Consider the following 12,454-nt stretch of genomic DNA (forward strand, 5'->3'; position numbering starts at 1 on the left):
CGCCCGAACGTGCCTCAAATGCTCCTCCCAGGTGTCTGAATAAATTGCGAGGTCATCTATGTAGGCGCATGCGTATTCGCGGTGCGGTGCTAGTACCTGGTTTATGACCCTCTGAAATGTTGAACTCGCATTTCGAAGGCCGAAGGGCATGACCTTCCATGCGTACTGCCCAACCGGAGTGATGAATGCCGTGAGGGCCTGTGCCTGCTCGTCAAGGGATATTTGCCAATAGCCTCTCAGCATGTCTATTAGGCTGATGAAGTGTGCCTTCGCTACTCGGAACAGCAGCTCGGACGGTAGGCTCATCAAACACGCCTCCTGCTCGGTTATCGCATTCAACTTCCCATAATCGCATCACAGGCGCAGCCCCCCATCCTTTTTAGCGATGCAAACCACTGGGTGAGCATGAGGGCTCTCAACGGGATATATTAGTCCCCACTCCAGGAGCTCATCTGCTTGCCTCTCCACTTCCTTCCGATACGCCATCGGAACCTTGTACGCCTGGCCAGCCCGTGGCTGAGCACCCTCCTTTATGTGATGAACCAGTTTCTTAAAATGGCCCTGGGTCCACACTGGGCATGAGGAGATTGATGCACAGACTCGAAAATGATTTTGAAGTGATTTAATTAAAGCATCTGGCTCGATGCCGCTTACGGGACAGAAGCTGGGCTCGTCGTCGCCGGGGCTGAGTCAGCGTGGTGTGGCACGGGCTCGATGAATGGCTGGTTGTCTGCAGCGGCCGGGCTGGGAGTTCCTCGTGGCTGTGCTGCCCTCGTTCTCGGCTGGTCGTTGGATGAGCTGCCAGGCGTGGAGGCGCGTTGGCGAAGGTCGAACGTTAGCGACGGCTAGACCCCGGGCTCAGGTCAATGCGCAGCCCCAGTCTTCTGCCTCGCTCCGTCTCCGGCCCTCTCGTCCACTCGCCCGATCGCTCTGCCCTTTCCTCCCGCCGGCTTCCGCTTTTAAAGCCTTTGCTTCTTTCTTCAGCCGTGGCCGCCACAACCAAATATGGTCATGTCTCTCCGCTGCGACCCGACCCCAGGACGGCGCGGCCAACCGTCTCCAGGAAAAGTCACTGACCGGCTCGCCGTGGCACCGATGCATGTGCACGAATCGTCACATTTAGCACGATTTTGTGCGCTCCTAGCGTGCATATGCCGGGCCTACTGCTGAAAACGTGGCCATTCTCCTCGATCAGTGCCTCTAGTTCTCGGCGCTGCGCTTCGTTCAAATGTTCGAGAGCACCCGGCGGCAGCGCGTCGCCGGGCGCTGAGCGCATGGGGAACGTGGGCACGTCGCCGAACTCCGCGTCGCCCTCGAATATCACCCCTACTACATTCACCCGTGCGTGGTATGCTCTGAGCTTGTTTGCGTGGACAGTCCGACATGCGCCATTGTCGAGTTTGATCAGATAACTGTACGGGCGCGTCTTCCGCATTACCGTCACAGGCCCCGTCCACTTGGACATCAACTTTCCCTCGCCGTCCCTTTCAAGCAACAACACCTGCTGCCCATCTGTGAAATGTTTATCGACAGCGCGCAAGTTGTATTGTGGAAAAATCTGCAAGGGTTCATTGGCAGGCAGCAACCAGGCATCTTGCAAGTTTTGCGGCCGAAGAAAACTGTGACCGCGCGGACGTGGAACCTCGCACATGCAACCGGTTTGGGGAGAAGTAGCTTCAAACATGTGGCCGTCCCCGCTGAGGCGACATTGTCCCTTTCAAAGAAAAGCACCCCCCTTCAAGGAGCGGCCGAAGCGGGGTCGTGTGTGTGTGTGTGGGGCTGGGGTTGAAGGGAGCATTGAGGTACGCTAGCTGTTTCTGCGAGGAGGATAGGGTGAGGAGAAAGCGTGCACAAACAACACCCGCACAGAGCCCCTTCGGCCAGCCAGCAAGAGAAAATTGAGAGAGTGCAGCGCGAAGCTAAACGCCGGACCAGCGCCATCTCTGGACATAAGTGCAGCAAAATCGCGCCAGCCGAACGCATTGCACCGCGCGGGCGTTCCTGTCTGTCTTTACTCCGTGGACGTGAGTCAGCTCCTGGAGTCGCGACTGTGGCCTTGACTACCGCCGGCAGCAAGATTAGGACGCACTTTTAGGCGGTGGGAAAAGCAGTTCCACGAACGGCCGGCGCAGCGAACAAACCTACCTTGAGAGCTATGGATCCTGCAAGCCGGCAGTACACGCTGGTTGGGTTCGCCCCGGAACTTGACTGGAGGCCCCTGACCTTCCTTAAGCTTATTCCAGCCAACCGGGTGTGCAGCGCCTGCGGACTGGTGCGCAAGAGGACCGCGTTGCTGCCCTGCTTGCACGTGCTGTGCGAGTGCTGCTACGAACAGTGCGACCAGGGCGGCTTGAACGAGTGTCCTCTGGACGGCAACCACTACGAAAAGGAGGACGTCATTCTGTTGGACTTCACTGCTGAAGATCTCCTGAGAAGAGAGGTAATTACGAGAATGGGGGGCTTCTTTTTGTTTGTTTTCGTTTGCGCCTTGCGATTTACTGCACAGTGTTTCTCGCATGTCTACGCATTTCACATCCGTCGGAGGACTGTATAAAATCGTAGTGCAAATCGAGAACCCTGTAAAATGTTCCTATTGCTGCAGCGCCCTTTTTGTGTCGCCGTAATGAAAGTAGGCTGGATAGCAATGATATCCGTCTAATATTACAGTACTGCACCTGCTTAAGAGTGGAAATGCCCGAAAGCCTTTCCCCTGTCCTCTCTTACCTTTCTCGATTTTTCATTTTTATTTTCTTTATCTTTAAATTTTGTTCTTTTCGTTTCTTTTCCTTTTCTTGTTTTTGTTTTATATCTCGTTTCCATAATTATTTTTCTGGTTTTATTCAAATAAATCCTCCGCGGTAGCTCAGGGGTTATGGCGCTCGGATGTTTACTCGAAAGACCCGTGTCCGATCCCGGCCGCGGCGGTCGAATTTCGATGGAGGCGAAATTCTAGAGGCCCGTCTACTGTGCGATGTCAGTGCATGTTAGAGAACACCAAGGGATCGAAATTCCCATAGCCCTCTGCTAATGCCTCCCTCGTAGCCTGAGTCGGTTTGGGACGTTAAACTCCCGATAGACCACATTCGTAAAATGAAGAGGACCCCCACAGCTTAAGTATTTGAAATCCTCTCCCCGGGAAAAATATATCTGTCCCTACGCTAACTGCTGCGTCGTACAAAGCAGCTCAGAGAGAGATATAGTGAGACGAAACCTCCTCAGCCTCCAGTGCTTTCGAGTGCTGAAAATGTTAGGCGTGGTACATTGGTGAGCTCCGAAAGGAACCATGTGGTATCGATCTTTTCGGCGTAAACTGCGTTAATCTGGATAATCATTGAAGCATGGCATTCTAGTTTTAGCCGAGGATGTGCATCGAATGCCGATTCGATAAATGGTGCCAACATGCTTCAAAAAGGGGAGTAATTTGGGAATCAGATATCCACTAGCTAAAGCTCGGTATAACTGCGGTGTCTCCTCGGGCAACACATGCAATACCGAGCTCTCATCGAAACATCTCCTTTTTACGAATACACCTTTCCACGAAGAGAGAAAAGAAGGCGATAGATTTTGCATTACTTTCCCATGTTTCAAACTTAATAAGATAGCCGAATGCGGAGCCTTAGTTATAATCGCTCATTACCGCCTGTATTTAGTGTTTCCATGGTTAGCATGTGGTTTAAAGTATTTAGCGTGCGACGGACGTCTCCCTGTTTCTACCTTTTCCTATGGGCAAAGCAGTGTATCTCGCTTTTCTTGTACTGATCGAGCCTTTCTTAGACTAACGGTTCGCATGCCTTTCTAGTGTGGCAGCCTGAAACCGCCGCGATAAATTTCTCGTGCAGAAAGTGTTGTTGTTGTTGTTGTTGTCCTCACACAATGGCACATACCAACAAGGGGGATTGGCCATAACCAGGCGGTGGCTATTTAAATGACCAGTTGCATGTGGCAAGCATGGGATGACCTACCAAAATTTGGATCGCACAGTTTTCGTAGCCGAGGAGGTTGCAGGAGGTTAGGGGGGCATACAAACTAAAATTTAGGCAAAGAAGGGGTAGGGATTACTATAAGTGGTTGTAAAAACCGAAATACAGAAGCTGATAATGGGAGGGGCAGGACGAAAGATCATGAAGGTAGACGTTTTGATTCCAGTAGATAATTCTGAACGGCAGAGCAAACATTCCCATTGGTATGGCCAAGCATAGAAGCGCCAAGAGACAGAACAACCACAGAAGACAGGCGCAAACTGAGATTCTGTATTGGAACTTCTAATAGTCGCCTCCTAATCGATGAGTAACGACGGCAAAAAAGAAGAAAGTGCTCTATTGTTTCCGGCTCCGCACAATACGGACACAATGGGGAGATCGCCAGACCAGGCCTGTATAGGTAAAAATTTAGTTGCGGTACTCGGCAGCGAAGCCTCGTGAAGGAAACTTCAAGATTGCGCGATCGCCAGACTGAGCTTCTCCATGGGAACAGTAGGTGCTGGAAGTCGTCCAAGGAAGTAAGCGCTGATGCACCCAGTTCGTTCATTACGGTGTACCGTCGGAAGCGTGCCGCCGTGATGTAAGCAGTTTTTGGAAGCGGGTCAACAATCGGTCCACTCAGGGCTGCCTTCGCTAAAGCATCAGCTGATTCATTTAATAGAAGACCCCTGTGCCCAGGAACCCAAAGAAATCGAATTAATGTGATGTGTGGAGGGATCAGGAATTTTAGAATGCGAAAGAGCTGCGATTCAGTGGACGCCGAGAGGGAAGTGCATAAAGATAACGAGTCCGTAATTATTATTACTGCTGATAAAGAAATTGGTACCTTTCGCAAAGCGAGAACCACTGCTAGAAACTCAGCCAGATAGATAGGAGTGAAATCTTGGAGACGGAGAGAAAAAGACCAGTCAAGGGACTGGGAGTAAATACCTACACCTGCCTTTTCTGCACACACCGAGCCATCAGTCGCAATTACAACATGTGAGCTGAAGGTCGACAAATAATCCTGCAACATACCATTTAACCATGAGAAAGGCAGTAATTTTGCATTACGTGGATAAATATCATCGTAGATGATAGACACATTTGCAGGGATGGACCGCACCGGAACAATTTCAGGTATTCGCACATTCAGTGGGCCCAGCAAAGATTCAACGAAACAGATTTGGGGAGTTTGAAGGCGAGACCATCCGACACCCAAGAACTCCGCTCGCTGCCTTAGGAAGATCAACGCGGATGCATGCTGGTCCGAGTCGCAAAACTTTAAAAACGTTTGTACTGTCAAAAGGCGAAACCTTGCAGTAAGAGACGGCACCCGCGCTTCCAGATACAAAACATTGTTTGCCACGTATTTAGGGAGGCCCAAACACAGGCGCAGAGCTTCTCGCTCTAAGAGCAGAAGTGGGCGCATTTTGTATGCAGCTGCTCCAGAAAACAAAACGCAACCGAATTCCAAGATTGGCCGGATATACATTTTGTAAATCAGCAGCAGAGCATGTCTGCGCAAACCGCAGCGAGGGCTACTCATCCTTCGCAGAAGGCCTACCGCCCGAATCCCTTTCGCAGCAACCTGATCTATATGTGGCCGCCAAGAGAGAGAGGAATCATAAGTTACCCCGAGATACTTTAGGGAACATACCTGAGGAATGACATGATGACGATAAGACAATGAAATGTGTACCTGTTGAGTAACCGGAAAAGGTAATAAAGCGCACTTGTTTACATTAAGACTTAAGTGTAATTCAGATAACCATCGGTCAAGGGAATTTAAATATGACTGTAAAACCATATACACAGAATGTAAATCACTCGCAGCAGCAAAGAAAGCTATATCGTCTGCATACACGTACGTAGTCACGTCAGGGGAAGTCGGAATCGAACTGAGTAAGAGGTTGAATAGAACAGGGGAGAGAACTGCACCTTGAGGCACACCTCTAGATTGATGAAATTTCCTTGTAGAAACTCCGCGTTGACAACAATAAAATTCTCTGTCAGCCAGGAAAGCTGACACCCATTCCACAAAATAACTTGGCAATCCCAGAGCACGTAGTCTGTACATCAGAGGCCCATGTTCGACACTGTCATATGCTTTCGAGATGTCAAGAGTTACCAGCGCAGCATAATGTCGACGCCGGCGCGCCAGTCGGACACGGCTTTCGAGGTCAGTATGCGCACACCATATAGAGCACCCAGGCTTGAAACCAATCTGACAGGGGTTAAGTAGTCCCTTTTCAGTAATAATGGGCATGATTCGTCCATACAGCACGCGTTCAACCAATTTCACCAGGTTCGATGTCAATGAAATTGGTCGAATGTTGTCTAAGACCAACCCTTCGCCTGGCTTTTTAAGCACCGGGATAATTTTAGAAACACGCCATACATCCGGGATCCATGGGGTTCTAATAGAGTAATTTACCAGCTCCAATATAGCATTGGGGGATTCGTCGAACAGTATTTTAATCATCGCAGAGGTGACACGGTCAGGACCAGGAGCTGCAGAAGGTAACCGATTTATCACCTGGGAGAGCTCAGAAACCGAGACATTAAGGAAATCATCATAGTGATTCCCAAGCAGTTGTGGGCGAGAGAGCGCAGCCGAAAAACGGTGTTCCAAGCCTTTGCCAATTTCTTCTAATGACCTGGCAAGCTCTACTGGAGTCAGCACATTAGAGGGGATGTTGTGAGGCGGTGGCAGCCTGTTCCTTGACCTCAGAAAGCGAAACAAGGCTTGTCTGTTATTAGATTTTGATAGATGGGCATAATTCTCTTCATCATATTTTTCTTTTGCCCTAGCGACTGTGCGCTTGAAGGTAGCTGCAAGAAACTTATAATCGATCCAATTCCGGGGACATTGATTATGGATAAGTTTCTTCCAGGCTGCCTTGCGCCGCCTATAATCTTTTGAACATTCTGCATTCCACCAAGGGCTCTGAGAAGTGCCTATGCTATCGCACACTGTAAACTCTGATTGCCTCCGTACCCGATCTAAAATAGAGCATAAGCCTAACACCCTGCTCTCCTGAGACCAATTCGGCAAAGAGTGTAGTTCTGAACTGAGTGAACTTTTGAACTTGTTGTAATCGACTAGGGTGCAACTGAATCCGCCGATAGAAGTCATCGGACACACAATGTCAAAAGTGAGTGGGAAATGGTCACTGTTTGTGGCACAGTCAACCGGAGTCCAGGAGGAAACTGCTACCCCTGGGGTTGAAAACGTTAAATCCAATGCTGATCGGGAGTGCCCACGGAGAAAGGTCGGAAGACCCGAGTTATGACAGTTTAGGTTATTCACACAAGCCCAATCCCATAAACGCAAACCGCACTGGTCTGTTCGATAACCCCAAGTCAAGTGATGCGAATTGAAATCCCCAACAAGCAACACATGTGATCTGCTGACAGAGAGTAAGGAATCTAATGGCCGTGAGTCATGAACCCCAGATGGAAAATATACATTTGCGACAGTAATGGGATGGAAACCAGGAACTGAAAGATCCACTGCCTGGATTTCGCAATGAGCGTCCACCCGCTGAAACACCAATCGTGCCTTGTGACAAAATCTGGATGAAACCAGCAGAAGCAAACCGCCCCCCCTTGATGGGCGGTCCATTCTAAAAATTCGATAATGTTCCATTTGAAATGAAAACTCTTTCGACAACCAGGTTTCTTGAAGCGCAATGACATGAGGAGAAAATCGATTTGAAAGAGTTACTAAATCAGTGAAAGCTGATTGAATTGAACGGCAGTTCCACTGCAGCACTCTCAGAGACCCTATTCTGGGGAGAGATCTGCAGCAGCAACTGCCTTTTCCAAAATGCTGTGGTGACCAGTTTTTCCTGAATTACTCTTTTTTGTTTTGGATTGAGGGGAGCTAGACGGACCAGCAACGGCTAAAGGAGACCGGCTACGTTTCTGAGCTCGAGCATCGAGCTCCATCAGTTCAACACACCCATCAATTGCTCCGGTCGTGACTTCAGGTACATGAGTTGGAGGCGTGCGCTCTTTTTGCGGCTGCATTGAAACAAGGGAAGGTGTCTCCGCACTGAGTTTAGTAGGTACTGCAGGATCCACGGATGACTTGAACGCAGCATTGGAGGTCATTATTGAAGAGGTCATTTGCGCCACCATGACTTGCGATATGCACTCTGTTATTGAATTCACTAGCCGATCCATGACCTTGGCCATTGCCTTTTCAACTGCTGCAGCAATCGCATCTGTCAGACTTGAATCCTCGACCGCAGTCGTCTGCCGTGCTGCCACACTTGAGTACCCGTACGTCCTTTCTTTAACAATAGCCATAGCCTCGCGCCTTGAGCACCGGCGCTTTTCTAATACTTCCAGCACCTTAACCTCCTCAGCCCTTGCCGGACAATTAGAATATGTGGCGGAGTGACTACCGCTGCACAAGCAACACATCTCATCTTTTGAACACCTTCCTACACGGTCATGATTACCACCACACACACTGCACCTTGAGCTCGACTTGCAGGCGTTCGCGCTGTGGCCAAATCTCCAGCAGTTGCGGCATTGAAGTGGCCTTGAAGAATACGGATCGACCCTGAAAACCAGGGGCCACACCTTCAACTCAGATGGACAGGAGAGACCCGCAAAGGTGGCAATTACCGTTTCAGTTGGAAGTTTTGTTTCCTCAACGACCCGAGTGCACCGATGTACAGAAATCACCCCTGCAGAGGAGAGTTTCTCTAGCGTTTCCTTAGGGCTAAGGCGTGGGTCAACCCCTCGCACCAGCCCTTTAGAGCACGCCAAGTGCGGCGGTATAAATGCGCTTACCGACTGGCTTCCAAAAGCTGTGGACGTTAACAAATCCATGATGCAGGCCTGGTCGGCCGACCTGCACACCACGCCTCCTCTGCCGTACTGTCGGACATCACTGATTTTTAAGAAGTGAGGCGTAATCGCCTGTAGCGCAGTCTGAACTGCATCCGGGTTATTCAGTCGAATGGCGCCACCATCCGATGGAACCAAGGCCACGGGAATAGTGCCGACGCCACCCCGAAAGAAGGCGTCCAGGGGAAGTTGGTTAGGGGGGAGGCTGGCCGACCAGGGGGAGTTCCCCTGGCCAGGAGAGGACGTCGACATGCGCCCCTAGCGACCTGCAAGCGCCCTGCAAAAGCGAAAGACAATCAAGCAATCAGAAGCTATTGATACCACCAGACACCGCCCAGTGAGACCACGCCCGCCTGTGGGAACAGGGACAGCTGACTGTGCTGACCGCAGGGTGACTTTCGATTCCGAGTGATTTCGATGCGTCAGCATCAACCTTCGTGATGTGCTCTGGTCAGGCGAGGTAGTTGTTGATATGGATTCCTAGATACCTTCTGATTCTACTTCGGTAAGCGTGGTTGAGTTCAATAATTACGCGTAGCGTAGTTGATATTAGTGCGCTATCGTGTTACCGGCATGAATTTGCATCTGGATATGTTCAGACTAGCCCCGCCGCGGTGGCTCAGTGGTTAGGGCACTCGACTACTGATCCGGAGTTCCCGGGTTCGAACCCGACCGCGGCGGCTGCGTTTTTATGGAGGAAAAACGCTAAGGCACTCGTGTGCTGTGCGATGTCAGTGCACGTTAAAGATCCCCAGGTGGCCGAAATTATTCCACTACGGCACCTCTTCTTTCTTTCTTCTTTCACTCCCTCCTTTATCCCTTCCCTTACAGCGCGGTTCAGGTGTCCAACGATATATGAGACAGATACTGCGCCATTACCTCCCCCCCCCCCCCCCCAAAAAAAAACCCAAAGATTATTATTATTATTATTATTATATGTTGAGCGTCATTAGCCAGGTGGAACACAAGTTTTCAATTCTGTTAAGGTTACTTTGACGCAGTACCTGATCATTCTTGGTATAGTTATGTGACGGTAGAGGACGCAGTGTTCTGGGAAAAGGCTAATTCTTGGTCAACTGCCGATCCTTTGGCTTAGGTAGTAACGCGAGGCGGAAAATATGCGTGTCACTCTGCCAACTGCTGGGCCGTGTAGGGAACCGCTTAGCTAAATATATTTCCGCTTAAAAGACCTCACATGTGGAGAGGAAATTTCTCCTAGCTTTCCAATGCTTCCGATCGCTGGAGATGCTATGTGTGGTGCATTGGTGTGCACCCAAGGAAAGCGGGTGGTTGTGAAACTTGAATCGTAAATTCCGGGCATTTTGATAATCATTGAAGGACAGCGTTATGGCTTTGGCAGACGCCGTGTGTGGAACGTTGACCTGAGACATTCTGCCAGTGTGCTTCGAAAAGGGGAGTTATTTGTGAATAAGACGTCTCTTAGCTATAACGCTGTTTACGTACTGTTTCTATTCAGGCAAGAGATACCATGATGAAATTTCAGGCAAGCATCCCCCTTTTACCAATTTTCGTTTACCCGAATAAAAAAAACAGTTCGATAACGAAGGTTTCATTACTTTGTTATGTTTCCATTCTAATCATGTAGCCGAACTCGGCTCCTTAGTAATCTCGCATGGCTGGCTACGTTTAATGTTACCTTGGCTAAATTAAATGTAGTCCGCAGGTTTGCCTTTTTGATAAGTGCGGCCGACGTCTCGTTGCTTCTAACTTCGCCCTATGTTTTAAGCTGCGTATCTTGTTCTTGTACTGAAAATGCGCATTTTGGATTCAAAGTTCGCATGCCGTTCTACCGGGGCTGTCTGAAGCCGCCGCTATGAAATTCTCGTGCAGCGCCCCGATGCGTCCCAGAATGCGCTGCTGGAGCGTCGCCATCGTTATCAGGGACAAGCCGTTGTTTTTTTTTTCTTGAGCAAACAAAAGATTTTGACCTGCCACCTGTTGCCGGGCTGCTCGGTAGGAAGTTATGCCCTTTTATCGAATATGGTGTGTCAGTTCACAGTAAGATCTCCGTCCTTTTAAAGGTGTTTGACGAATGGTTAGGCACACAATTTTATCTCCTCTTAACACTCCAACATTTTTAGTTATCATTTGATCGAACATACTGAGTAATATGAAGCAGACATATTCACTATACATTACAAAATAGAAAAGCTTGATTTTAAAAGTATTTTTCGCGTTCCGCGCTTTTCTCACTCCCGGAAAGGAGCAGATAATATCGAAACTCATTTCCTATTGGCTATACACAGAGAAGGTCTTAAATAGATCCCTCGCAAGATAGTTACCTCCTGTCTCCAAGTGACTTATTTTGTATCTTTGCAGGTCAACTGCTGGAATGAAGGCAGGGGCTGCAATTATATGACGGCTGCTTCAGGGATCTCGCAGCATTTCCTGCTGGAATGTGAGCACCACTCCGTCCGTTGTCCCAGGTGCTCGGCCACCGTTCCTTGCAGAGACGTGTGCACGCATCTCCGGTCGGCCTCTTGCAACACTTCGACGCCTGTCACATCCGAAAGCCAAGTTCCAGCGGGTCAAGTGGATGAGGCAGCATCGTCGGGTCAAATCACAGCATATAAGAAGCCAATGGATGCTGATATGAGCACGCATGGGGACCGATTAATCGGAATCTCTCATGGCATAAACACACTTAAGGAGACCCTACGTCAAGAACTAAAGTCTTTGAAAGGACAGAACCACGAGGAAATAAGGTCGTCCAACTCTGAACTCGAACAATGTTTGGCGTCATGCAGCGATACAGTTAACACTTGTTTGAGAGGTATAAAAAGTGCAGAAGAAAAACTGGACGATAAATTGAGCGTAACTCGGGCCGACTTGTCGCAGATTGCAGCTAGCATGGAACAAGTCAAGACTGAATTGAAGGAATGCGTCCAAAAATCATGCCAACAAGTGACGCACTGCGAGTTTTTTGTAAAAGGAGTGAAATCTCTTCAAAACGAGACGATGAAGGACGACATGGCTTATTATGACAGCGAGGAGGTGTACCTGTGCGGCTACTGCATGTCTCCTGGAGTCGTGTTCCTGACATACTGGCCATGTGTAATGCTGTACGTGAAGTACATTCTGCACAAGGGCGACATGGACGACTATGTTCAGTGGCCATTCAAGCACAATGTCAGGATGAGCGTACTTCATCCAAAAGGAAGGGAAGAGCGTGTGCTCACATATGCAGACGTATTTAGTGAAAAGCCAACAGCTTCAATTTCTCAGATTTTTTGCTTTAATGAATATTTAAACCTCGATCATCTTATCCGTGACGGGTACGTTGATAATGACCAGCTTCGGATTAAGTTTGCACTGCTACCTTGAATCAGATATCAGCGCGGATACGGGCCAACGGTTCGAATTTCCTGCCTGTGGACACCTTTGTACGCTTCACTGTTTTCTTCAATTTCTTATGTATTAACTAGCGCATCGAAAAACACTTGCATGATGGTTTCTTTTTCGCCAGCTTTGATTGGCTCCGGAGCACGAACATAGCTTCTAACTCATTCATTGGTGACCATCAGATTACTCCTATTGTACTATGTGAAATAAAAGTTACTAAATAAACAAATGTTAATTTCGCTCTCGCAGAGAATGCGTTTTTCTTA

At 49.1% G+C, this 12,454-nt stretch overlaps 2 protein-coding genes across 2 annotated transcripts in view; both read left to right on the forward strand.

The window, feature by feature from the left end:
• LOC144104382 (TNF receptor-associated factor 6-like) overlaps nt 1–12,454 on the forward strand; it is a 375,592-nt gene that overhangs the window by 212,446 nt on the left and 150,692 nt on the right. The gene's annotated exons all lie outside the window — the stretch shown is intronic.
• On the forward strand, nt 1,777–12,450 carry LOC144104395 (uncharacterized). Its single transcript, XM_077637372.1, has 2 exons — nt 1,777–2,440; nt 11,166–12,450. Exons 1-2 carry the CDS (start codon nt 2,156–2,158, stop codon nt 12,168–12,170), a joined length of 1,290 nt encoding a protein of 429 aa, XP_077493498.1. The 5' UTR covers nt 1,777–2,155; the 3' UTR covers nt 12,171–12,450.

Source organism: Amblyomma americanum, chromosome 9 (assembly GCF_052857255.1).
Source record: "Amblyomma americanum isolate KBUSLIRL-KWMA chromosome 9, ASM5285725v1, whole genome shotgun sequence".
In the NCBI taxonomy this organism is placed as follows: domain Eukaryota; kingdom Metazoa; phylum Arthropoda; class Arachnida; order Ixodida; family Ixodidae; genus Amblyomma; species Amblyomma americanum.